Source organism: Brassica rapa, chromosome A07 (assembly GCF_000309985.2).
Source record: "Brassica rapa cultivar Chiifu-401-42 chromosome A07, CAAS_Brap_v3.01, whole genome shotgun sequence".
Taxonomy (NCBI): Eukaryota; Viridiplantae; Streptophyta; class Magnoliopsida; order Brassicales; family Brassicaceae; genus Brassica; species Brassica rapa.
The window spans coordinates 14,555,236-14,583,001 of record NC_024801.2 but is presented as its reverse complement, the minus strand read 5'-3'; the positions used below and the strand labels follow the sequence as shown (position 1 = coordinate 14,583,001).

Genomic DNA, 27,766 nt, shown 5'->3' with positions numbered 1-27,766 from the left:
TATTTATAAATTGATTATGTGATCCACGTACGCGGACAAGACACCTAGTACGAAACATTTTTCTATTAACATTTGGAAAATTGACAATAAAATAAAATAATCCTTTTAAAAAAGATATATCTACACTCAATTTAGAGGATTGAATTTGGGTTAAATGAATAAAACAGTAAACAAAAACACTATGTTACTAACTATTTTTAGAAAATAGAGACCGTGAAAATTGTATTATTATATTTTGAGGGCTTAAGGTAGAAAGCCTTTCAGAATATGCTTGATGCACTGCACCTGTATAGTTACTTTTTTCATATCTCTTGTATATTCCTACACGGTGTTTTGGTCTGGTTAGACTAAGCTGTGTTGTTTTTTGTTCACAGGGAGAAGTGGAAATTGATGAGGATTTATCATTCTTTCAACCGTTGGATCTGATCTCAAAGGATGTAAATGAGTGTAGGAGATGCTGAGGGAAACAAAGACGAAAGAGAGGGACAGAGAAAAGATCTAAAGAAATCAAGAACGAGGAAATCATTATGTTCTTATTAGCAACGTTAATTAAAGCTGATAAAATACATGAAACTAAATGACAACGTTGTCTAGGATAGGAGAAGACTTGCATTTTGCAACTAAAGGCACAGCTTTAGGCATACTAAGACCCGTTCCTTCCGACATGTCAACTGCCACGTCTTCATCTCTCTCCCAGTCAAAACATTGGATCAATGACCCTAAAGCTGAGCTCAAAACAATTTGTGCCAGCCCCATTCCAGGACACGCTCTTCTACCTATTCCGAATGGTAAAAAATTACCATGTTGGGTGGTCTTCCACTCCTCACTGTCGAACCTTTCCGGCTTAAAGGCCTCAGGCTCATCCCATACTTTTGGATCTCTCTGAATAGCCCACGCGTTAACGAACAGCCATGTGCCACGTGGAATCTCATACCCAGCAACTTTGCAGTCAACCGACGACGCGTGTGGGACCAGCATTGGCCCAGCAGGATAGAGACGAAGAGTCTCTGAAATCACATTGTTGAGATATGTGCAAGTGCTCGTATCAGATTCCTCCATCAAGCGCCCTCTTTTTGAAACGACGTTGTTTAACTCCGTCTTGGCTTTCGCTAGAACATCTGGATGATTTAGAAGGTTAGCCATGGCCCATTCCAATGTCAGTGCGGTCGTGTCGGTCCCCGCATCCATCATCACCTACATATAACGAAAACGATTCAATCTTGATTTTTTTCTTTCTAATAACGTGTTGAAAACAAGGAAATAATGTAAAAGAATTAACGAACCATTACGAGTCCTTTGATGATCTGGTCAGTGTAGTACTCAGGTTGCGATTCTTGAAGGGTAAGCAAATGAGTGATCATTGTGTTCTTGAACTCTGTTTTTCCCCTGTTTCTTCTGTGCTCGTCGACCAGTTCTTGCAGAAACTTGTCCAATTTGGAGCCAAGTTTCTTCACTCTCTTAACGTATCCATTGTAATCGAACAGCTTCAGAATCGAAGAAAGTCACCAGCATAAGTAAACCCTGCGAGCTCGAACGTTTCGCTGATCAGCTCCCGCACTTCCTTTGCTTCCGCGTTATCCTCGCCGTAGTATCGTTTACCAGCCATCATTCTCATGATGACGTTCAACGTAAAACCAGAAAGCAACGGTCGTAGCTCCATTCGGACAGAGTTTTTTCCTCCTCTTGTTGCCACCTTGTGGATCGTCCGAACGAGAGACCTCACTTCGTCTCTCCGGATCTCGAATGATTCTCTTAGACGAGTGGCGGAGAAGATCTCCAGGGTGCAGATGCGGCGGAGGTTGCGCCAGTGGTCTCCGTACGGAGATACGGTAATGACCGTGTTGTTGTAAGCAACGTAGTCACCCAAAGTAGTGATAGGCCTGTTTGCGAAGATGATATCATTTTCTTGAGATAAGAACTCCTCGGCTATGGAAGCTGAGGTGACGACCACAGCTCGGCAAGAGCCAAGCCTGAGCGAAAACACTGGACCGAGGTTTCGAGAGAGGTCACGGAGGCAACGATGAACGGGATCTTTGAGAAGGTGGAGGTGTCCTATCACTGGGAAACCTACCGGACTTGGTGGAAGATTCTGCTTTGATCGGAAAAGATAAGCTGTCAGTATAATCAATGTAACGACCAGAGCGAATGAAAGCAAATTAAACATCTTGTCTGCTTTTTCTGCTTTCGTTGCTTCAGGTTCACATATACAGATTAAAAAAATCTATGAGTCAACGTCAACAATATAGCACGTGTTCCATGCTGTGTTTTGTCGTCTAGGGGTGGAATGGATAGGGTATCCGGAAAAATTTAAGGTATTCGTATCCGGATCTTTATCCGGTAGATCCATGTTTTTATTATTTTTACCTGGATCCAGAGTTTCCGTCTAAAAATTCTAATATTCGGCGGATATTCAATCCGGATTTAGATCCTTAAAATAAATAAAAATAATATTAACAATAATTTAAAAATAAAAAAGTATATGATGTTTTAAATATTTTTATATATACTATTACAATATTTCTATATACTACTATAAAATGAAAATAAATAAAATTAATTGATATATATATATATATATCTATAGATATTATTATTTTGAAATAATTATTTTTTAAAATTATGGTTCCAGATATCCAGATTTGGTTTTGACGGATCCAATATTTAACTATCTAGAATCGGATCCGGTCTCTTGGATATCCAGATTTTTGAACGGATGCGGATCAAATCCGAACTTTTTGAATAATAATTCCAGCCCTCGGTATCAATGAACAATATAGAAAAAGAAAGAAAAACGCTTGTGGTTGTTATCTGTGCCTAACTTAGAGCATACCTTTTAAATAGTTCTAATCGATTTTTAAAACTTTTCACTGTGTGTTAAAATATATCCAAACTCAATATAATTTACAACTAATATCTCTTAGGGCCCAATTGTTTTTTTTGAAAAACCCCAATTTTGTAAAGTAAAATAAAATAAAATATAAAGGTCTAAAATTTTTAAAGTTACTATAGAATAGATATATGTAATTTAAAAAAAAAATCTATTTTGCCAAGGGGCTAAAAATTTCTTGACCAGGTCCTGCTCAAACTCCATCGACTTTGGCTGTTGGAGATGTATTCACTGACCTCAGTCGAATGAAATTTTCTGATATTCCGATATCTTAAGGAATTAGGTACAATGAATAGCCTTCTCTGTTATCTCTCCCCTTCAATCTCTTCCATGCTACATTTTATAGAATCTCGATTATGAACCACTAACAAACTTAATAAAAATAACTCTCTTATTAATCTCTTAAAAAAATCATTCAAAAACCTTAAGTTCTCAATCACTCACACAATTCATAATCCCTCACAAACTCATAAGTTATATCACACATTGGTAATCTTTATATATAGAGATTAGATTTCTCCTAAACTCTACGAGCAAAGGAGCGTGGGCTCTAGGGCCCAATTCTTTTTTGAAAAACCTCGATTTTGTAAATAAAATAAAATAAAATATAGAGATCTAAATTTTTTTAAATTACTATAAAATAGATATATGTAATTATTTTTAAAATTTATTTTGACAAGGGCTAAAAAATTCTTGACCAGGTCCTGCTTAAACTCCATCGACTTTGGCTGTTGGAGATGTATGTATTCACTAACCTCAGTCGGATGAAATTTTATGATATTCTGATATTTTAAGGAATTAGGTACAATGAATAGCCTTCTCTATTATCTCTCCGTCTCTCCCCTTCAATCTCTTCAAGGCTACATTTTATAGAATCTCGATTATGAACCACAAACAAACTTAATAAGAACAACTCTTTTATTAATTTCTTAAGAAAAAATCATTCAAAAACTTTAAGTTCTCAATCACTCACACAATTCACAATCTCTGACAAACTCATAAGTTATACCACACATTGATATCTCCTTATATATAGAGATTAGATTTTTCCTAAACTCTATGAACTTAACATATTTCATATTTCCTAATTTTTTTACAAAACTATAACTCTAGGTCTTTGACTTAAAATTCAAGTTTCTTTTTCTTTCAAGCTTAATCCAACAGATTTTTGGATTTGGTTCGAATTGTGAATGACATTGGGGGTGATTGGTTGGGTTGTAATTGTAGAAAATTTACTTTAATATTTTGTCTGTAGGATTTTTGATTTAGCTTTAAATGATGTAGCTTTAAAATTTCCTACAGCTAAAAAAATGGGGCTTTAGAAAATAAGATGTTTACAGCCATTTTTTGTGTGTTTTTGCTGTAGTTTTAATTTTTTGGTTGTAGCTTTAAAAACCAAGATAAAGCATGATTGGTAGTATTTAAGGTTGTAGATGAAAATTAAAGCTAAAGTCACTTTCTACAGCCCAACCAATCACCCCCATTGTCTGATTCTACGAATGTGGACCTATTTTAGGGGATTTTCTGAACTCATCTTAGGGTTTCACCGATTGCACGAAACAAACTATAGTTTTCAGGATCATTGGTGCATGATCCTTTAGATCTCTTTTTTTTTGTATTGCTACGATCTCTGAACATTAGTTTTTTCTTATCTCTAAGTTCTGAATGTTGAAGTTTGAGAGCTTGAGTTTTGCTGTACCTGAAGAACTCTTCGTTAGAATTTATGAAGACAGAAAAAGGTCTAAAGAAAACAATAAAGAGGAAAATATAATGTTCTTATTAGGGACGTTGATGACCATAATGTTCTTATTAACAACGTTAATGACCGCCTGATAAAATACATGAAACTAAATGACAACGTTGTCTAGGATCGAAGAAGACTTGCATTTAGCAACTAAAGACAAAGCTTTAGGCATGGTAAGACCCTTTCCTTCCGACATGTCAACTGCCACGTCTTCATCCCTCTCCCAATCAAAACATTGTATCAATGAGCCTAAAGCCAAGCTTAATATAAGTTGGGCGAGCCCCATTCCAGGACAAGCTCTTCTACCCATTCCAAAAGGTAGAAACTTACCATGTTGGGTCTTCCACCCTTCACTGTCGAACCTTTCCGGTTTAAAAACCTCTGGCTCATCCCACATCTTTGGGTCTCGCTGAATAGCCCACGCATTGATGAATAGCCATGTGCCACGTGGAATATCATACCCAGCAACTTTGCAGTCACCGGACGACGCGTGTGGGACAAGCAATGGAGCTGCAGGACACAGACGAAGAGTTTCTGAGATCACATTATCGAGATACGTACAAGTGCTCGTATCAGATTCTTCCATCAAACGCCGTTCTCTTGAGACGAGGTTGTTTAGTTCCGTCTTGACTTTCATTAACACATCTGGATGATTTAGAAGGTTAGCCATAGCCCACTCTAATGTCACCGACGTTGTATCCGACCCGGCGAATAACATCACCTGGCAAATAATGAACGATTCAATCTTGATAAATAACGAGTTCAAATCAAAGACACTAATAAAATTAAATCACGAACCAGTACGAGTCCTTTGATGATCTGGTCGGTGTAAGACTCAGGTTGCGATTCTTGAAGAGTAAGCAAATGAGTGATCATTGTGTTCTTGAACTCTGTTTTTCCTCTGTTTCCTCTGTGCTCGTCGACCAGTTCCTGCAGAAACTTGTCCAATTTCGAGCCAATTTTCTTGGATTTCTTAACATATCCATCGAAATCAAACAGTTTCAAGATCGGAAGAAAGTCACCGACGTAAGTAAACCCTCCGAGCTCGAACGTTTCGCTGATCAGCTCACTCACTGCCTTAGCTTCCGCGTTATCCTCGCCATAGTATCGTTTTCCAGCGACCATTCTCATGATGACGTTTAACGTAAACCCCGAAAGTAACGGCCGTAGCTCCACCCGAACAGAGTTGTTTCCTCGCAGTGTCGCCGCGTGGATCGTCTGAAGCATAGACCTCACTTCGTCTCTCCGGATCTCGAACGATTCCCTGAGACGAGCGGCAGAGAAGATCTCGGTGGTGCAGATACGACGGAGGTGACGCCAGTGGTCTCCGTAGGGAGCTACGCTAACCCCCGTGTTGCTGTAAAGAACGTATGCATACATAGTAGTGATAGGCCTGTTTGCGAAAACGACATCATTCTCGTGAGATAAGAACTCCTCCGCTGCGGAAGCTGACGTGACGACTACGGCTCGACAAGAGCCAAGCCTGAGAGAAAACACGGGACCGAGGCTCTGAGAAAGGTCACGTAGACAACGGTGAACAGGATCTTTGAGCAGGTGGAGGTGTCCGATCACCGGAAAACCCACCGGACTTGGTGGTAAATTTTGCTTTGCTCGGATAAGATAAGCAGCCGCTACAAATAATACGAGGACCAGAGCGAATGAAAGCAAATTAAACATCTTGTCGTTTTTCCTGATTTCCTCTCCTAACTGAAGACGATGTATGTGCACATATACAACTTTATAGGGGTATACGTGGTCTCACAGTTGTCCTTGCCCGTCATTAAAGGGCCCAGTCTAATTTGTTAGAATTTTTACAAAATCCAATATTGAAAAGTAGATACATTAATGTTTTAGGACACGAGTTTCAACTTTTTTTTTTGTGTGTGTAAATTTCAAACTTTCTAAATCCCCTATATATTAAATGAGAAGTCACTTTAGTGATTTCTGTTGACGTGTCGCTCATAATTGAAGTTTCAAGAAATTGTTATAATTTGATTAGTCGACTGTTCTTAATTTTTTTTTTTTTAATTTAGATATAAAAATTTAAGGTAAGTTTAAAATCATTTAACATCACTTGTCATATAATCTAAAGAATGTTACAAATAACAATTTATGGAAACTAATTCTCGAAATTATAGAAAGATTAATAATGTTTTATTTATTACTTTTAATATTTATAAACTATAATGAATGAAATTTTATATAAGATAATTATAATAGTTTTATAATCTATTTTATGAATTGTATTCAAATATAATTATATAATAACTATTTTAAATATTACAAAATCCAAACATGTTTATTAATATTATTTTTAAATTATTTATCGTTGTTTAAAGAATAAATTTATTAAAATTTTAAAATAATTTATAAATGTTATAAATTATTTATAAAAATATAAACCTACTATATATTGATTGAAAAGTCACATAAGTGATTTTTTTTATTACTTGTCGATCATAAATGAACTCTTCAAATTGTTATAATTTGATTGGCCGATGATTTTTAATTTTATTTATTATAATTATATCTAAAAGTAAAAGGATAATTCAATTACCACTTTCCAAATAATCTACATAATTTTAGAAATAATTATTTATGGTAACTAATTGTTGAAACTATAAAAGAGTAATAATGTGATCAAATTTTTTATATATTTATAAATTACATAAAATAAGAAACAAAATTTTTTATTTGAATTGATATAATGATTTTATATTCGTATAGAAAGCCTTATATTTGTATATAAAGTATTATAATAACTATTAATGTCTAATAAATTCCATGCATGCTTTATAAATCATTTATTAAATTATAAATAAATTTATAAAATTATTTATATTGGCTTATCAAATGTTTTAAATTATTATAAGAGGTTCTAAGTCATTTATAGAAGTTTATATATTAATTTATAAAATGTATTTTGAAAATTTATTTTATATTAAATGAGAAATCACTTAATTAATTTTTTCTTAGGTGTCTTTGAGTTTTAGAAAAACTATTATAATTTGATTCGTTAATAAATTTTCTATTTTATTTATTTTATGAGTAAAAAATCACTTCTAGAACCAATTTTTATCAGTATCCAAACGATATAAATTTATTTCATAATATAATTTATGGTAATTAAATATGTTATTTATAGAAAATATATGTAATGCTCATAAAATCATTTTATTACTCAAGTATTTGAATATGAATATATAGAGAATGTGTAACAATCATATTTTTTTTATCTTTTAATCTTAATAAAGACATATGACTTTAGCTATAAATTATTTAAAATTCAAATGTTTCAAAACTACATACCTTCAAAACTCATTTTTATTAAAAACTGAATTATGAATATTTTATATAACTAATTTAGTAAAAAAATTCAATACAAAATATCATTAGATATTTAAAATAGTCATAATCATCTTTTTCAAAAATAATTATTCTTTAAAAATATTTAATAGTAAACACATATACAATATTTGATTATGAAAAAATATCTTAATTTGACAAACTATAATAAATATATTGTTACAAAATATTCAAACCCGCAAAATTGCGGGCATCCAACTTATAACGTGGAATCTTAATGGAGCAAGAAAAGAAATATATAGAGCCATTTTCTTTCAATATTTGCGACTAGGCATAATAATAATAATAATTTTGGGATTTAAGAAATGTATAGAGGAAATCGAGTGAGCAATCTCGATCATGGACCTAGAAATGATGATTAAAAAATTAAATTTCTCAACTATTTAAGATATACAATAAAAATGTTCTTTATTAGCAGCAATTGCAATGCATCTTAATTTAGCAACTAAAGGCACAGTCTTCATCCCTTTCCGTTTGGCATGTCAACTGCCACGTAGTCTTCCCTCTCCCAATCAAACACTGGATCAACGACGAGCTAAGCTTAATACAATATGGGCTAGTCCCATGCCAGGACACGCTCTTCTACCTATACCAAAAGGTAGAAACTTACTATCACTACAATACCAAGTAGGGATCAGGACCCTTCCGACAATTCTAGGAAGATGGAGCTTCATAGATGGTTCGTAAAAATATAAAGATATTCGTTCAGGACAAGGTTGGTATAAACTTTGGAGGATTTCGATGGATTGATGGGGGTAAAGAATACTAAAGCAAGTCTTTTACCATCTCGGTTTTCTTGTCGAGATCATAATATTCTTGTGTCATCTCAACAAGTTCACCATGTGTACAACCATCATGCACAAATTCACCATGTGTACAAAATAAGCGAAGAAAAATATCATGTTTGATAGTATTACAAAGTAGATTTACATAGACATTTATACTTATTAGCTAACTAGATATTGAAACCAAAATGTTGATAATTTCATAATTATAAAAGATTATCTTTTCAAAATAGTTCAAAACCATTAGGATTAACTAACACACACTATCAAACTAAAAAATCTTGAAAATACATAACGGATAATACACACATCCACTTCTTACAGATTTTTCTACGTAGACTTTATATTCCGTCTATACACTAGTAGACTTCCTTTTCAGTTTACGTTTGTGGACTGTCAAGTAGGTCTATAATTTGGGTTAGTTTTTGCAATTGAAAATCCACGAGTTAGTATTTCTGTTTAAAGAAAGTTGTGATTTTATACGTGTAGACTTTCTTTTCAGTTTACATTTTGAAAATGTTAGTTTTTACAATTGACCAAAATTTAATCAGGATTTGACTTTCAAAAGTAGACTTCATTTACAGTCTAGATTTTTTATTTTTAAGAACATGTTAGTTTTTGCAATTGGCCAAGTTTGAGTTTTTACAAATAGATTGAAATGAACGTCTACACAAGTGTAGACTTCAACTGAAGTCTACTCCTAAATTCGACAAGTAAGTTTTGCATTTGACGAAAATAAAATAATATATTTCAGATGCAGTCTACGTTTTTTTCTCTAAGAATAGTAGACTTAATATGAAGTCTACACTATTTTTTTAGATTTGGTCAACTTTATAACATTTTAGTCAAATACAAAACTAACCTATTCAACGCAGTCAAAGTTTTGGTCAAATGCAAAACTGACATTTTGTAGATTTTCCTAGCAGTCTACATAATGTAGACTTCCAGTGAAGTCTATTATGAAAAGTCAAAAGTTGCCCAAAGCTCGTTCAAATGCAAAAACTAACCTCTTTATGTAGACTTCATAGTAAGTCTACCTACTTTTTTGTTTTTTTTTTTGTTTTTAAAGGTTAAGATGCAGACTTATAGGGAAGTCTACTATACAAAAAAAATTATTTTGGTCAATTGCAAAAGTAATCTGCAAGTTGAAAAGTAGACCACATCGTAAGTCTACACATAAGCATAGATATACAAAACATTCTACTATCGTGACAAAGATCTGAAAAATGACAAAAACCAAGTAAATAGTTACTTTTTCGGTGTAAAGCTCGTTTCCACCCTTTACCATCGTTCAAGCTCCAAATATGACCAAAAAGAACCACATTTCTCGACTCACAATGAATAAACTCGAAAATATGAAAGTTTAGATTATAAAAATGGAAGTTATGGGAGTTTTTAGATGAAAATAGAGAGGAAATGAGAGAAAATGAAGATTTGTTAGTTTAGAAAGAGAAAAGTGGTTACAAATTGAATTCTTGAGCTTTATAGAGCTCAAAAATAGTGGTTCGTGGTGGTTGAAAAATTGATGATATTGACATTGTTGTAAATAAGAGGAAATGTTTAGGGTGTAATAGGTTTTTTCTCATTTTCAAAATAATTAAATAATTAATTAACAATGGCACTTTTGTAAATAATCCAAAAACATAAGGAGGGTTTATAACTTTCAAGAATGAATAGTAATGACAAAAAAATATGTTGGTTTTGGGGTTGGCTCCAAATGGTAGGTTGGTTTTGAAAAAAGCCCAACATATATTGTATTATTATCCAAAAATAATTTTAATCATAAAATTTAAGAAACAAGAAAATGAGGTTTGGTAAAAAATTAACTCACATTTATATGTTAGATGGTTTAGTGAAAACATTGGCCATTTACTTCTAATATCTCCAATGTAACATGAGGCGTACTCAATATTTTGTTGTCTTTGATTTTTATGACTATTAATAAAAGTTTCATACGTTGCAAAAGAAAAAAAGAATAGATTGCTACGCAAAATAAAAATAAAAATATTGTTTTTGGTAATTAATGAAAAAAATAATAATGAATGTAGTGTGCAAAAAAGAATTCTACTATATTAATAAACACCTACATGAATGAATGTTTAATTTAGTATATTAATATTTTTAACATATAAACAATGGCTTTTAGTATTATTAACATGTGTAAAATAATTATATTCACATATGCGGACAAAGCATCTAGTTACATACAATATTATAACATTGGAAAGAACCTGGTTCTCCAAAATTAAAGAAAGAATTTGCGTTTGTTGGGATAAATAGGATGGCAGTGAAACTGGTAAACAAATAGCTCACTCCTAAAATCAATATTATCAGTGACTATACAGTTCATTGTATATGAACTGGAGCATAGACTTCACAAAATAAGTAGGCAAGCAAATCGGTAATCTATCATATAAATGTTTCATGGATTGATGATGAAAAATGTGCATAGCACCGAAAAAGGTTATGAAAAATGTAGATGCAATAAAAAAAACATACAAGAGTATCTGCATTGAGCGTTTTCAAAATGAGTCTTTCATAGTATAAAAAATTGCGCTTCAAAGCCATGAGTCTCTATTACAAAGGCTGACCACTGATCCACCTTTGAAACATAATAAATGTCTCGTTTGGTTTATACTCTGCCGTGTGTCCACTTCCCTATAATCAAAACGCTTAAAAAGATTTAAAATTGTAATGCAAATTATGCAACAATATTACAATAGGAAGTTGAAACAAGAAGACTTACCTTGATAGTAGAAAATGTCATCTTATTGGAATAAGTTCTCGTGTATCTGTTAAAAAAACAGAAGGAACCAATGATTTTAAAGTGAATTTCATATAAGCTTGGATACGATGAGAAATATATGTACCCAGCAATTTGAGTTTTTATCATCCAAGGCCTCCAGTCATCAATGATGGAGTAATTGAGGGATTTGATCCAGGCTTGAGTTGCTATGGAAGGCACCGTCATGTCATGATCACCACTGTTCACCATAAACACACAAAAATTATAATCTCTTGAATTGTATTTGAACAATATAGTTTACGATACTGTTTCAGTTGATCATAGGATAGATCTTGGGATAAGTTTCTATTTTTTTTTTTTTTGGTTTGGTTGTAGACTTGTAGTTAAGAAAATAATGTAACTTCAAACCTATAAATAAGAGACCGGTATCCGCTGATGCTGTTATTCATATGATAAGGTACGCTGCTTATAATGTCGGGACTGTACGGAATAGTTCTGTTACATCGCTTCCAATGTCCTTTAGTCCCCTGTATTCAAAGATCATCAAAAATTTAGAGTCTAGATCTTTCTTTATATCATCAACGATCTTAATCCAAGGTTGGCAAATACCTTTTGAACATGGAGAGCTTCACGAACTCTCTCGTTGTTGGCCCAGCTTTCAATAAGATAATATAGATAATACTGCCAAGACAACCATGTTTCAATATTTGTATGAGCTATCATATTTTTTTTTTCACTGAAAGTTTATTAAACAAAGGCTATACTTACGTAAAAAAAGCCTTGAGAAAGATAAATTATCAAACGGAGTAAATGGCCCAAACAAGAAAGACCCAAACTAAAAGCAACTTGGAGCCGTAAGCACCAAGAAAACCCATTGATGAAGAAACCAAAACCTAATCATCCACCACGCGGATGATTGCCCGACAATCAATGAAATATGTGTGAAGGTAAGAATTCCTTTCTTTCACCGGAGGGCAAAGGAGAGACACAGCACTATCAGAGAAGGTGAACCGGTGATGAAGCAACTGAAGAGCCCTCACAGAGATTCAAGCCGAAGAATCTAAACTCACAGATCAAAGCTACAACTGAAGAAATCAAACGCCTACAATTGATCCAACAACTCCTAAAATCCTTCATAACAAACAGACACCTTTAATGATAAGGATAAGCTTGAAGGTGAATCGACTCAAACGAGGAGAGGAAATAGATCAGAGAGTCAGAACAAGAGGTAGATGAATAGAAAAGCGAGGAGCTACGATCGATATAAACTGGGTAAACCCCAGGTTAGAGCCGGCAATAGCGGCGCTAAGATAGCCACTGTCTCCAGGAGTCTCAAGCCGTCGAAACAAGTGTTTTGGGAACCACTGCTTCCTAGAGTCGACAGCCCGATGAACGGGAGTTGAGGGCGAAAGAACCGGTGACCAAAAAGCAAACCCGATCTTTATCTCCCTCTAAAAAGTAGAGATGAGAGAAGAGGGAAATATAGAGAGAACTCTCTCAAGAGAGAGAGAGAGAGAGAGGCTAGGTGGCAATCAACTAAGGTTTCAATTTTTAAAGATTTTATGAGCTATTGTATCTACTGAAATGGAGTGCATACTGCATTGTAAGCATATTATTGTGATATTCATTAAAATTTTAAATATATAGTCGCAAAGTTCAGAATGTTGGTTCGGATATTAATTGACTTCGATATTTTTTTAAAAATATCATTTTTATCATGTATTAATGGCTTCAACCAACATTCATGTTATAACTGGATTTTGTTTAATGAACCTCGACTATGCATAGTATTTATATACATAATATTATCTTCATTCTTTGTTACTCCACTTTAAGCATATATTTTAGTATATGATATTTTGTAAACTTTATTCACTAACATTTTGGATCGAATAAGAGGAAACACATATAAATCAGTTTTTTCCCTCAAAAGTCTGCCGGAGCTTCTGGAGTCAGACCTAAGGTCACGTATATAATGAAAAGATCCATTGATGGTCAAAAAACTATGGTGCTTGATAAATAAAATGTTGGACATTGGAAAACTTGTATACGACATGTCATTCACGCAATTGATAGAGAAGCTTGTATGCGGTTACAACTATCAGTGAGGATAAAGGAGTCGTAGCCAAAATTTTGGACAAATAAACATATGCTGAAAATATTGTATCCAAGTTAACTTCACTAACCATCTCAACTGTCGACCATGACCAGTTCAAATTTATCCAAGGATGTGAATCAGCCAACAATGTGTGAAACACACTGGTTAACTACTTTAAATGAGATAAAAGTGTCCAAAATCCGTCTTTGTCTTCGGTAGCTTAGGAATCTTTCACTAGTGAGTCTAAGGGTGTTAACACAAGTCGCAATGTAAAGCTGATTAAATAAGTTTTTGTGATAGATTGTTTAAATCGATTTCTAATATATCAAAAGGTATTTGCTCATTCTATTGTCCCTTGATTTACCTTCTACATTATTTAATTGTATTTACATCTTGCACTTACTATTGGTGTTAAAGCGGATCACCTAAGTGACTGGTGAGATCTGAAGGTGCAAATGGACACGGTAGTTTCTATGCAGAAAGCAATCATGTTGAACGCATACCAATATGATCATTGGAAGGCTCGCATGAAGCAATCGTGGACAGTTTATGGAGACTGGGTGGAAAGCCTACAATATTTACAGTAGATGGAAAGAATGAGCCTAAGTAAAAGGAGGCTTGGACTGAAGTAGAGCGAAATGCATCAAGATATAATGAAAAGGCTATGTCATCGATTTTTGAAGCAGACCAGTTCTAACTGATAATGGGGAGTACGTCAGCTAAAGAGGCGTGGAAAATCCTACTGAAATCGTTTGACGGAGATAACAGTGTCAAGAGGACACACTTGGATTATCTACACTATCATGAATGTTTCAGCCTACTATCCTAGGATTGTTAAGTAATTCATTGTTAATATTCTTGATACTGAAAATCATGTAATGATTAGAGGATTGTTGTTTGACTTCAATCTTGAGTTAATTAGTTAAGTATTCATGATGCATGTAGTTGAACACTCATATTATTGGGATATTGAAAGTTTATATTTGGCTATTGCTTATCTGATTGTTGGCTTTCTCCATTGATGTAAAAGGTTTCACTCTAGGCATCTCCCTGCTACAACGCAAGTACTCTACAAACATTCCATTAAAAATTGGATTCGTGGATCGAAACACAACCCATTGTTTACGAAACGAGTTTTTTTTTGTAAGCACTGATTTTAAAAGAAGAAGATTAACTTTGGTCACGTGGTGTATGATCATGGGCAGACGGAGGAGAGGAGTGGTTGTGGCACTTGCCCCACACTCGTTTTTTTTTTGTTAATAGTAAAATATTTTTTTTAAACTTGGTTTTGGTTAGTTAAGGAAAAAAATAAGAAAAGCGCCCACCCAATTAAAAGAAAAGAGTGCTCCACCCAATCAAAACAAAACAAAAATGTTTTAGTCTTATTACAAATAAAATGAATATGTTCCAGCCCATATAATTACTAGTCAAAATATTAAAAATCCTAATATTTTCTCGTTGAAGTCGAATGTTACGAATCCTATGTCTATTTTCTTTTGTAAAAAAATCTGCACACAAAAGAATCTTTCTTATTTTTACTAAACAGCACAAACCTTTATACATGGAGTATGATGTTGACATAAATTATGGTTATTAATTTAACAATTGAACATTGTTGAATCCATCAAAATTACTTCAGTCTCTTCTAAGTAAAATTATCTATCATTTCTAATAGTTTACCATATATTTGATTTCAGCTAAATTATACACTTACCTTTCACTGTTTACCATATTTGAAATACTATTATAGTTATTTTTACTAGGTGCCTATGGAACAATATTTTAAGAAACAATTTCAATCTACATTGAAAACCAATGTCTATAGATAATATAAGTTTCTTAATTATATTTGTTTTCATATTTTTAGTTTATTGTATACTTTTAGTTTATTTTGAGTTTTTATATGACTATGTTATATTTTGAACAAAATATTATATTAGTTATGATAAATATAATTATGTGTCCCAGTCTAAATAAATTTATGGATCCGTCCCTGTGTATGATCAGGTTATCCGCATGGCAAGAAGATCGGATGATGATGATAGGAACATTATATTTCCTATTTTTCTTTATCAAATCGTGATTTTACATTGTAAGGTGCCAACCAATACAGGAGATGAAGATCTTATTTGTTCTTCAGAAAGAACCTCGCTGGTTCCTGATGAAGCTAAAGATACAACCGCCACCAATGTCGTCTTTCTTCATCATGAAGTTGATCAAGTCATCAGGTTGCTCCAGTTGATCCAAAGCTACATTCTAGGTACGTTTTCTATCTATTCGACATTGCAACAAACGTGTTGTCTAAAGTTTTTGTCTTAATGAATGAGGAAGAAGAAGACGATGAATGAAGGAAATTTCTTTTTCATATTTTTTTTAATTGTCTTTTGATCTCAGATATTTAAACTTGTTTGTCTTCTTTTTAACTTCAAATAATGGGTGTTTCTGATGATTTTAAGTATGTTGAATATTCCTTTCTAACATGTTGTGATTCTAGAAGTGCAACGTTTTCCCAGAATGTGTATGCTTGTTTGTATGTATATGTTTTTGTGCTTTTGTTTTTGCATGAATGATAGAATGATATGAGTTGTCACATTAAAAAAAAAATGGGGAGAGTCTTTTTTTTTTTTGTCACGGAAACTCTTATATTAAACTTAAATATCCAAAAGAGTTAAACAACTACAACCGGAGGTAAACTCGACGGCCAAACGATAAACGAAAACTACTACAACAATACGAGTGATAGAGGTGTTAAAGGGGTGAAGATACCCATAAAGATGCTTCACTTGAGACCCTGAAACTGATGTTCCGAAGAACATACTGAAGTCGGGATATGAACCGACGATGAGGGGCCCTATTGAGAGGGTTTTGAAACGGTTGGCAGACACAAACACTGGTGATGACACACTCTCCTTTGCTTCAACTAAAAAATAATTGTCTTGGAACAGTGGAGGCTGAGCTCGTCCCGAGTTCTCAATGGAACTTTGTCGAAGATAAGGACTGATAGGCGGCAAGAACAGGTGAGTGACTCCAGAAACATAGCTAAAAGCCATAGAGAAAGGCTTCCTTTGCCTAGATTTGAATCTAATACTCATGAACTTTGGGCTAGGTGAACCCTGTACAACGTCACAGCTTGGGGCTAGGTGAACCCTGTACGAGACGAGACGACAAACCGCAGACCGGCATGATGCTTCAGATGAGGAGCGATGTCTCAATTTTATAACATCCGACATAGGGAAGTTCTTTGTGGGCCATGAATGAGTGGACTTTAGTAAAAGCCCTTCACAAACCAATAAATGGGCTAGGCCCAACCAAAAACATATGTCGGAGAGTCCATAAGCTGTATCGGCGTTGAGATGCGACGGACTAGTGAAGCTAGCGGTGGAGTAGCAGCAGATCTCGGAAGGAAATGGAGTGACGAGGCGAGACGGCGGAGGTGGGGCGGGAAATGGAGTGACGAGGCGAGACGGCGGAGGTGGGGCGATGCTCTTGACGATGTTCCATGAGAGGACGCGAACTGAGATCAAACTGAGAAAGTGAACTCCAATATTACCGTATTGGAATCCATAGCTCTCATCGAGACCTGAGCTAAACCGCAAGCCCATTACAAAACTTTGAAAGCTCACGTCAAGAGATCTGTTGGGATGAAGCTGTCTGAGGGAATATATGACCAGGGGTTCAAAAGGTTGAGATGGTGAAGAGACGTGATGGAGGAGAGGAGGCTCTGGCTGTACACCAAGCGGAGACTTCACGGTTCCGAGAAAATGAGCAGATCTGGTGGTTCTAGATCCGGTGCTCCTGTTCGCTTTGAGAGGATGAGAGGTGACGAGAGGATGAGCGGTGACGAGCGGAGGATGAGAGACGGCGACGGTAAAGCGATTCGTGGAAACCATTGCGTAAGAGACGGCGAAGACACAAGAATTGAAGTTGGAGATGACGATGGAAAGAGCAGAGAGCGGTGAAGAGAAGCAGGCTGAGCAGAGGACCCGACGCCGGCGTCGAGGAGGAACGGTTGCGGTGCGGCCTCGAAAATCGGGACAGAGAGCTTTTCTAGGGCGAACTTTTCAAAAAGTTTATTTTAAAAATGGGGAGAGTCTAAACTCAAGAAATATGGAGCTTCCAGAGTCGGATGTAAGAACATGTGGATTGCATCCAAAGACTGAGCAAGAGGACATGGTGATATACATACAAGAAGACCTGATACGAGTTAGGTTGGTCGAAAGAGAGAAACCAAAACTAACTGGGAAGAAACTAGTAGATCTAGTGTCTTGATGCGTAAGCAATCTTGCGAGAGACATAAACGTTGTTGTGTAGAGTAATTTTGGGTAGTTGAAAATTGGTCAATTGGGAAACACAAACTATGTCGTGTCATGTCAAACTGATTGAAAAAATCTTATAAAATTATTCAAGTGATTTCTAATAAATGTTATCATCATTAAATTGTTGATTCTCATATCTTTATGGGACTTCCATGTTCGGTTTTTCATTTTCCATCCCTCTTAAATGGTCACTAGATGGAGGAAAGAGGCATTACTTACATAGCAATCAGGAGATATATTTTCCGAATTTCCATCGTTATCGCAATCTGGCAATAGTATATTATGTGGATTTATTTTGTCAGTGCACTGCAAGTAGTTAAAAAGTAAAAATTAGAATTAATGTTGGTGTAGTTAGTACCTAGCAAAAAATGATTGAAGTTCAGAGTGTTTACCTTATGGTATTCTGCAACAAGTTCCAAACACTTTGTATTACGTGGATCCACATTTTCATAAACTCCTTTGCAATTTCTGTTCAATGACTGATAAAAAAAAAGTTGTATACATTGTTGTATCATTTGAGGCTTCGTAAGTGGTAACCATAGAAAATTAAAGGGAAATTTGGGGGCATGTTGCACTCTCATACCTCGTATAGTTCATCAGAGATTAATGACATTCCATGAGAAAATGGAATACGATAGTTTAACTCAAATTCAGGATATGTTACTGGGTTTCCGAGCACATAACCCTGGTTTTGTACAAAGAAAATATATTATAAATATTTACACCAAAAAAAAAGATATTATAAATCTTTGATTTTTGAAAAAATGTAATAATTAGAAGAAGTTAAATATTAATGACCTGTAGATTGATTAGAGGTTTGCAACATATATAGTTTCCTGCATCAATGATACCGCTATTGTTAAAAAGAGAGAATATCAAAGCGACTGATTTGATAAAAACATACCTTTTGAGATTTTCTGAACGAGTGCTGGAACAATCTTACCGGAATAAGAATCTCCGATAACGTAAAACGGGTTGGAGAAAAACTGTGGATGCTTGCTTAGCCACTGCCAAAAGAAAAGGAAAAAAATAACTGTAGAGATTGGCGATTTTTAAGTGATGAGGTAACCTCTCATAGAGTTTGCTACTAGATGAAAGTTTCTTTCTAGAGTAGTTTTACAAATTTAATCTTTTCAAACAATGATGCACCTATTGTACAAAACTGTTTTTTTATTTAACATGTATTCATTCAAAAAAGAAGAAGGGAAACCTCTGGCAGAATACCAATAAGAGCCTTAACCAGTTTGATTAAAAATACTTTTTTTTTTACTAGATGATGTTTTAGAATGACGCACATAAATTAAAAAAAATATTTATGTCTTATACAAAAACATAACCAAATATTCACTTAACCCTAAAACAACCATGAAAATAGATTTCATAATATAATTGGTCAAATAACATAAAACTTAATCAATTTTATATTGAAAATTGAAAATCCTCTAGTTTACAACAAAAAAAATTATTTAAGATGCCAAGTATATAAAAATAAGAGAGTATAATAATGGGCTAGGTTTAAATGCGATGGCTTACATCTAGCCAAGGTTGATAACTTTAGACAACAAGAGGCGAAGCTATGGGTCCGGATATCCGAAATATTTACGATATTCGGATCTATTGATCTATGAATTTAATATCCAGATTTGGATTAGTGGTTTTTATATATCCGAAATTCGGAAATCCGGCTAGATATTATAATACATGTGGGTATTCGGATCCGTAAAAAAATATTTTTCTATGAAAAAAATATATATTTTTAAAAATACTAAAATTCAAAAATTATTCATAAATTAAATATTTATACAAGAATTATAAATATATATATGTGTGTATAATATAATACAAATTTAAATATAGTATTGTAAGAGTAATTTACGTATAAATATTAATTAAATATATATATATATATATATTTAAAATACGGATACGGATCCAGATTCTAAACTTAATAATTAAGATATCTGGATCCAAATTCGGTTTTGGTAGATCCAATATTTTATCATCCGGATCGGATCCGAACATCCCAAATATCCGATTTTCATAGTGGATTTAGAGCAGATCTCGAATCAGATCTCGGATAATAAGTCTCTGGCCTAGTGCTTGCGGGTAAATTGCCTCCGCTTAAATATATAAGCTTTATTTTATTGACTAAATATGTAAACTTTATTTTTACATTGTTATTTACGACTAAAGAAGTTAAATTTCACTTAATAACCCCACATTTTTTCTGTAGTTATACGTACATTGACCCATTTGCAGTGGCGATCATGAAATATATAAATTAATAACCGAGTTCAATACAATATTAATAATCGAGGTCCTAAATCGTATAAAATTAAAATTATTAAAAATTAGTTATGCAACAAAATTTTTTATAGTATCTTTATAATTAATAAGAGTAAATCAAACCTTTGTATTTATTTTCTGGAAATTCATCTAACAAATTTATATTATTATATATTTATAGGTTTATCATGAGTTTTAATCGCCAATATAGCCAAATCACTTAACTTTTTGATGTTTGCTGTTTACGTCAATCAAATAAATATAAAAACCTAAACAGCAAAAAAAATTAAACCAAACATCCATGATTTTTTGTTTTATCTTATTTTTCTTTGAATCTTGTTTATTGAAATTTGATTAATTATATATTTTTATTCATTTCATATTTGAATAATGAAATATTTAAGATCTTGTTTTGTTCTTTGTACTAAATAGTTTCACAAGTTTTATGCACTCGAGGTCAACAAGTTAACAATAATGAAAAAAAAAGTTAGCAACAATGAAAAAATTGCCTCAAACAGTTAAAAGAATTATGGGATCCATATATATGTTTCGTAGGGAAAAAAAGTTAGTAGGAGTTATTGGAAGTTGTATTTTAATGGATTTGAAAATTCGAATAAATTTAGTATTATTAATTCTGTGATTTTAAAAAATGTATTAAAATCATGTGTTATTGGTTTAATGATTCACAAATTCTATATTAAATCAAGTGTTATTCAATCGTACGGATTTACTAATATATTTAATTATAATGGATTTAAATGAATTTGTTTGAATTTTTTAGTTAAAAATACAAAGACTCAAATCCGAGAGAAAATCTTCGGATTTGTATATTTTACTTGGATTTATAAATACTATATGAATTTCTAAATCAATCAAAATATATAAACCAATAACAGCCCCTTAGCAACAATGAAAAGTTGCTTCAAACAGTTAAAATAATTAGAGGCCCTATATATATGTTTCGTAGGTAAGGGTGGCACGGAGAAAATTTAGTATTTGTGATTTGTTTTGTAGTTTACGAACATCTGATTTTTTATTTGTTTTACTTCAAAAAATATAGATGTCTCATTTTTGGATATATATATATATATATATATATATATATATATATATATATTTAAGAATATTTAAGTATACTCACGAATATTGTATCCATTTTGTCCGTATAAGTAAAACTAAAAAACTTATAAAAGTTTGTTTTAAAAATTTATATATTTTATATAATTTAAAATTTGTGAAACTATAGCTTCCATAAATGCTTTTTTATAAAACATAAATTTTAGGAAAAAATGTAGTTTTTATAAAGATTTTATATTCATTTATTAATTTAATACTTTTACAAGTAATTTTATAAATAAAATTATTAAAACTATATGTTAAAATTATATATTTAAAATTGTCTACTTAGTTGAAGATATACTTCTATTTGTATAAAAGCCGACTTTGATATTTTTAATATTTGTGATTTACTTCATTATTAATGGATATTGATTTTAATATTTGCTTTGTAACGAAGACTTACGATCGGATATCTGAATTTTCCAGTCGAATCGAAATGAATAATAAATCGAATCAAATTTATTAGATAAAATGTCTAACATTATTCGTAGGAATGGGTTGATAGTGACGAACTGACGATCCAATCTATTTATATGCCCTAAGCAAAAAATAAATCATGCCTCTTTTTATTTTTTTATTTAATTTTATAGTAATATTAAATTTTTTTATGCAAAATTAGATATATCAAGTTAAGTATATAACAAATTGATAGACTTTATTTTGTATAATTGAATGTAGTTAATTCTATATAATCATTTACTACACAAAATATTGTTTTATTTTATTTTAAAATAAATATTGAAATAATAATTAATCAATATTAGAATAGGTATGATGAATGCACAATAACAATGATAAAGAATATTAGAATACAAAAAGAAAAGAATCCACTAAAGAAAAAAGAGAAGTGGTATAGGCTTTTGCATTTTAAGCATTTAAAAAAAACTCTTTTTAAAATTCTCAATTAATATAAGGTTTATAGGCTTTAAAAATAATAATAATTTGATTATATTCTTAATCAATAAATTTGTTGATAAAATTCATAAACAGGAGTAAAAGCTTTACATTTATTACTATTATTTTTATTTAAATTTGGTTTAGTTATAAATAATAATAAATTTAGTATGAAAAAATTGATAAAAAATGCCCCTTCGCGTTGGACCTAAGCGATGGCTCGAATCACAACTGCTCTGGGCCTGCCTTGTCGGTCGAAGACTGACAATGGGGAGTGGTACCCTTTGGTATTTATCCTTTGGTTTAGTCTTGAGGATAATGCTTGTGGGGTCAGCTGTCCCTTTTTTCTTTGCTCAACCAGCCGTCCCCATTTAAATTGCAGCTAATGTCCCCAAATTTTTAGGTAGATATACGTTCATGGACCTCTTTGTAATTTATCTTTTTCACCATCTTCTCTTTTAAAAAAGAAGAACTATTTTTATCTACTATAAAAAAAGTCATACTAGTATTATTAGGTTTATTTCATTAATTATATTTATTTAATTATTTACATTAATCTATTAAATATATTAATAATAAATTAATTTTAACTGTAAATTTAAATTTTATTTTTAGTTATAACAAAATATTGAGAAAAAATCTAACGAAATCTTTCTAAAAATTTAAATATTTTATTTAAATTAATACCATTGATTAATTTCGTAATTAATAATATATACTATTATACATTAATTTAAATAAGATTTTATTATAAAACAAAATAAAATAAAAGTGTCTGATATTTTTCAAATTTTATAATTATATTCCATATCTTCTTTATTAATAGAAATACCATAAAAATTCATACTAGGTCTATTTCATCAATTACATCTATTTGATTATTTAAGTTAATCTATTTAATATATAACATTTCTGAAAAATCTTATAAATTATATAGATATTAATAAATAAATTTTAACTGTAAATTTAAATTTTATTTTTAATTTTAACAAAATATGTTAGAAATAATCTAAGAAAATCTTAATAAAAATATTTTTAAATTAATGCATTGATTGTTTCATAATTAATAATATAATATTATTACAATCTATTTACTTATAAAATTCCACAATATACTAAAATAAATAACATAGAAAATATATGAATTTTTTTATTTCATACTATAAATTTATTTTACCAAACTCGAAAATATATTAATATATAATAACAATTAATAATAAAGTTAAATGTATAAAATAAATCATTATACATTAATAATATCGAATAAGAAACATAACTAATAACATTATAATTTACCCAATATATAACACTAAAATGTAAATTATATTTTTAAAAGTTTTGCGTTGGTATCTGTTATATATTTATAAAATAAAAATTTATCCGCACGGATTTGCGGATGAAAAATCTAGTTTGTTCTTTAAGTGTTTAGCCCATGCGGACATTTCATATTACGGATATTTTTTCATTATAATAAATTATTCTTTATTCTTTAAAAATCAAATTGAATATTGCATAATTTATATATGAAAGAAATTCATCTAAACATATAAGCTCATTATTGCATTAAAATTTTTGTAAGTACTTATGTATTATAAATAGTTTTGAAAATTATGTAGAAACTACATTCATTAGAAAAAAAAATTCTTGACTAGTATTGAATTTTCTATTTCCTAATTTTAACTTTTTATGATTAAAAATATTATTTTTGGATAACAACACAATCATGAATTATCTTATTTATCTTAAGCTATATTATTTTTGGATAATTTTTATTATATTAATTTATAATCATTATCTAATCCAAATATAAAATTATCTAATATAATATTAGATAAATCTAAAATTATTAAACAAAATTTTGTTTTAAATTATATAATATATATTATATAATTATTCATTGAGGATAACAATCATTGATCTAAATTTTAATGTGAGAGTAAAACCTCTTTTCTATAAATTTATTTTTCTAATTTTTCTTTACATATTTCACCAATTTTATGTAAAATTAAATTTTGGCTCGTGCCAAATTATCAATAACTGCTATAGAAATTTTTCTAATTAAATTAAATCTATAGAAAACCTTTTTATAAGCTTTTCAGTTTTTCATGAAATTTTTTTCCAATGATTTTGTTCTGTTAAAATTTACTATATATTTATAGATGCAATACAATAAAGACAAGTATAAATATTATAAACTATTGTGCTTTCCAGTTAGCCAAAGTTACAAATTTCAGCCTAAGTTCTTTTGTAGTTAATAAAATCTGACCTCACTCATAATTGTTTCTGGATCTGCCACCGATTACAAGACATACAAGGGCTTTCAGAAGACACTCAAGTTTGCCATATTATTAGTACCTTTTGAAGAAACTCATGGATCATCTTAACTTCATTTGTGTCACTAGTTTTATCAAGTGGAGTTCTTGAGTAGGAGAAGCCAGATCCAACAGGTTGATCCAAGAATAGTATGTTAGCCACCTGAAAATGTGATGAAGATTATGAAAAGTATCAAATAGATCATTGGGTTTATGATCGACATATGAACGTACTTTCCATCATTACCTGTGTCCATGAATATGTAGTAGAGAACAAAGAAGCGAGATTTCCATTGTAAACCTCGAACTTAAAAGCCAGAGGTCCTATTTTTGGTTTCTTAGCAATTTAAGAAAAACCATTGAAAATGATGATATAAATGAATATATTTTATAGATTTTACCATTCTCAAAAAGAAGTCCTAGGAGAGAAGAGCATCCAGGTCCACCATTTAACCAAATAAGAAGAGGATCTTCTATTGGATTCTTCTCAGATTTGATGAAGTAGTAGAACAATTGTATATCCTCTTTCTCACCAATACCGATGTACCTTTCGTTCACAAGATTAGCAAATTACTAATTCCAAACTCAAACACACGTATTATTATTATTTTGGTCAGAGTATATTATTATTATTATTATTCTTTTTCATATTTATACATTGGTAAAAAGGAAAAAATAAACATTTTACAAACCCCGTTTCAAGCTCAAAAGGAAGAGGACCTTCAAAACCGGGAAGAAACTTGACGATAGAGCCAGAATCAACATGCTGACTCCAGACAAAAAGAAGTAGAAGGAGAAACAGAAGCTTTAGCGTCAAACTCATTCTTTTTAAAATTCTAAATATTAAGTCTTTTTTGTTCAAAAAGTATTGAGTCTTTTACGCGTTAAAAGGGCTCTATATAGAGGTAGCAACCATCTTCGGTTTTAGATGGTTTACAAGAACTCTTATTTAGCCATGTTCAGTGTGTAAGTTTCTTTGGAGTGCTTCAGTATTCGTGTCTCCCTTGAAGATCCATTTGGGCTCACCTATGTTACTATATGGACGGACTGATGTAAGTACCGGATCGTTGCTGCGGGAACTTTGAGGATCCTCCACCCTTATGTTTTGGCTCTTTGGATAGGAATCTTTTTCAGGTTCCCTACCCCTCTCTATGAAGTCTCTTGGACCTGTCTCTATCCTTCGTTTGGAGATCGATGTGCTCTGCGTTTTGGACTGCAATCATCAACGCTACTCCTTCGCTTATGTTTTGGATTTTGGCTTATGTATTAGAGTTTCTTGTAAATCGTTTTTAGTTGTCTAGTAGTTTTCTCTTATGGCTCTGGAAAGATTTCGATCTTTGCCGGCTTATGGCTCCGGAAGAAAAATGTTTCTTGCCGGCTTAGGTGTGTTTCGACTGTATTTCACCTGTGATAATATAATCTTTCAGATGACAAAAAAAAAAAAGAGGTAGCAACCATTCGTCACTGTGAATAATGACATAAATGAGCAACAGTTTTAGTTCATGTGGTCAGTGCAGCAGTTAAGAACTAATAATTCCTAAACATTATTTAAAAAGTGATTTATCATATGTTATTAATATAATAGTTTTAAAAAATGATAACATAACATACCATGACATATTAATAATGGTGACATAACTTAAAACAAATTGACATTTATATTCAATGATATATTTTCTTTATTATAAATTGATAATAAATCATAGATCATCATTAACATAACAATAAATAAAAGAATAGTATAAATCAAAATATAGTAATATTTTACAAATTTGAAATATTATTTACTTATATTTTTATAATTATATAACTTTTATTACTAAAACTTTTTTTTTTAATTTTATGCAGTTTTCTTTTCAAAATTTATAACTTTTTTTTATTTACTTTTTTTTAATATCGACAAATATTAAAAATATTATTTATTTTACGTTTTGATAGTTATATACCTAAAAAAATTCTCTTAATTTTATAGAATTTGATTTATATATTTTAACCAGAAATAGATTAAAATAATTTCCAAATGATTATAATCTTAAATCTATAAATATGTTATAAATATTATTTGTTTAAAAATATTTATTTTATCCGAATTTTTACATATAATTAAATTTAAAATTATAAAAAAATAATGAAATCTAAAATTAACAAGATTTTATTTTTAAGTATAATTTAAATTTTAAAAAATTTTATTTCTGTATACGATATATAAAAACACCTAGTATCCAATTATAATATAAAAAAGTATCCGACTTCTGTAGCTCTTATCATTAGAAATTATTAGTGAGGGTCCCTTGTTATTAGCACGTGTAAGCGATTCAGAACATTCTTGATCGTTCTGTTCGTTCTTATCCAAATCCTATCTCAAGAGGTGGGGGGGGAGGCACGTTCATAGGTACTACGAGGTCACGTGTCCCCAACTACGTTTATAAATATTTTGTGTTACTCATTAAAAATATGGGTTCTTAGCTACCCATTTTCTCCTATTTCTTCCTTTTACTTTATACCAGGTGATTTTCCCGTATTTATGCACATATAATATTTTTAAAATTAATCATTATAATAATTTATTTACATTATAAGAATTTATTAATATTTCATTTTTAATTTTTAATTATTCTGTTATTTATATAATAAATATGCATGGTTTATTTTAAATAACATTATGTTATTTTAATAAGACGTATAATTTTGAATATATAATATCACGACTGTTTGATTATTATTTAGATATATTAGACAACATTTAATTTTTCGATTCAACTAAGATATTTTTGTTATACATATTAAAATTTTGATTAGTTTTGTTATTTTCATGTAGTTTTATTTTTATCTTAGATTTGTATATATATTTTTAGTCAGATTATGTATGATTTAATATATGTTGTTTTGAGAATCAAATAATAAAAATAAACAAAAGTGTTGTTCGATTTAAAGTTACATAAGTAAATATAACAATGATACTTAATTTAATAGTTGGTTGATATATTTATAATGTTATTTGAGATTTTCATATTTATTTAGTAATATGTTGAATCGTTCTATAATTTATATTTAATAGTTGGTTAATATATTTTTATTTAATGTTTGACTTTGTATAAAAAATTGGATTCATCTAATTACTCATTTGTGAGTATTGTGTTATATATATTCCATCAAATTCAAGTATAACTATTTCTAGTATAATTCAACCAAATCATATTTATTGTACTCATT

At 31.1% G+C, this 27,766-nt stretch overlaps 2 protein-coding genes, 1 long non-coding RNA gene and 1 pseudogene across 5 annotated transcripts; 1 reads left to right on the top strand and 3 right to left on the bottom strand.

The window, feature by feature from the left end:
• Positions 1–512: 512 nt before the first annotated feature.
• Positions 513–4,407, bottom strand: LOC103829515 (annotated as a pseudogene).
• Positions 4,408–4,645: 238 nt separating this feature from the next.
• Positions 4,646–6,576, bottom strand: LOC103829514 (cytochrome P450 81Q32). 2 transcript variants are annotated; one of them, XM_009105185.3, is made up of 3 exons: positions 5,658–6,576; positions 5,430–5,561; positions 4,646–5,352 (listed from the first exon to the last, which is right to left on the bottom strand). In XM_009105185.3, the coding sequence occupies exons 1-3, from the start codon at positions 6,306–6,308 to the stop codon at positions 4,735–4,737; spliced, it is 1,401 nt and encodes a 466-aa protein (XP_009103433.2). In that variant the 5' UTR covers positions 6,309–6,576; the 3' UTR covers positions 4,646–4,734. The 2 variants fall into 2 exon arrangements, with proteins under 2 accessions (XP_009103433.2, XP_009103432.2); XM_009105184.3 differs by having other exon boundaries at positions 5,430–6,551.
• Positions 6,577–11,164: 4,588 nt separating this feature from the next.
• Positions 11,165–25,986, bottom strand: LOC103829513 (serine carboxypeptidase-like 10). Of its 2 annotated transcripts, none has more exons than XM_033274410.1 (14): positions 25,246–25,986; positions 24,955–25,100; positions 24,801–24,877; positions 24,597–24,716; positions 18,847–18,949; positions 18,741–18,778; positions 18,526–18,627; positions 18,335–18,421; positions 18,162–18,248; positions 12,138–12,209; positions 11,937–12,055; positions 11,653–11,766; positions 11,517–11,574; positions 11,165–11,454 (listed from the first exon to the last, which is right to left on the bottom strand). In XM_033274410.1, exons 1-14 carry the CDS (start codon positions 25,374–25,376, stop codon positions 11,341–11,343), a joined length of 1,368 nt encoding a protein of 455 aa, XP_033130301.1. In that variant the 5' UTR covers positions 25,377–25,986; the 3' UTR covers positions 11,165–11,340. The 2 variants fall into 2 exon arrangements, with proteins under 2 accessions (XP_033130301.1, XP_009103431.1); XM_009105183.3 differs by having other exon boundaries at positions 11,167–11,440; positions 11,529–11,574.
• LOC117126460 lies at positions 25,231–27,607 on the top strand. Its single transcript, XR_004449044.1, has 2 exons — positions 25,231–25,458; positions 26,001–27,607. It is a non-coding gene; the product is annotated as an uncharacterized LOC117126460 (long non-coding RNA).
• Positions 27,608–27,766: the final 159 nt, after the last annotated feature.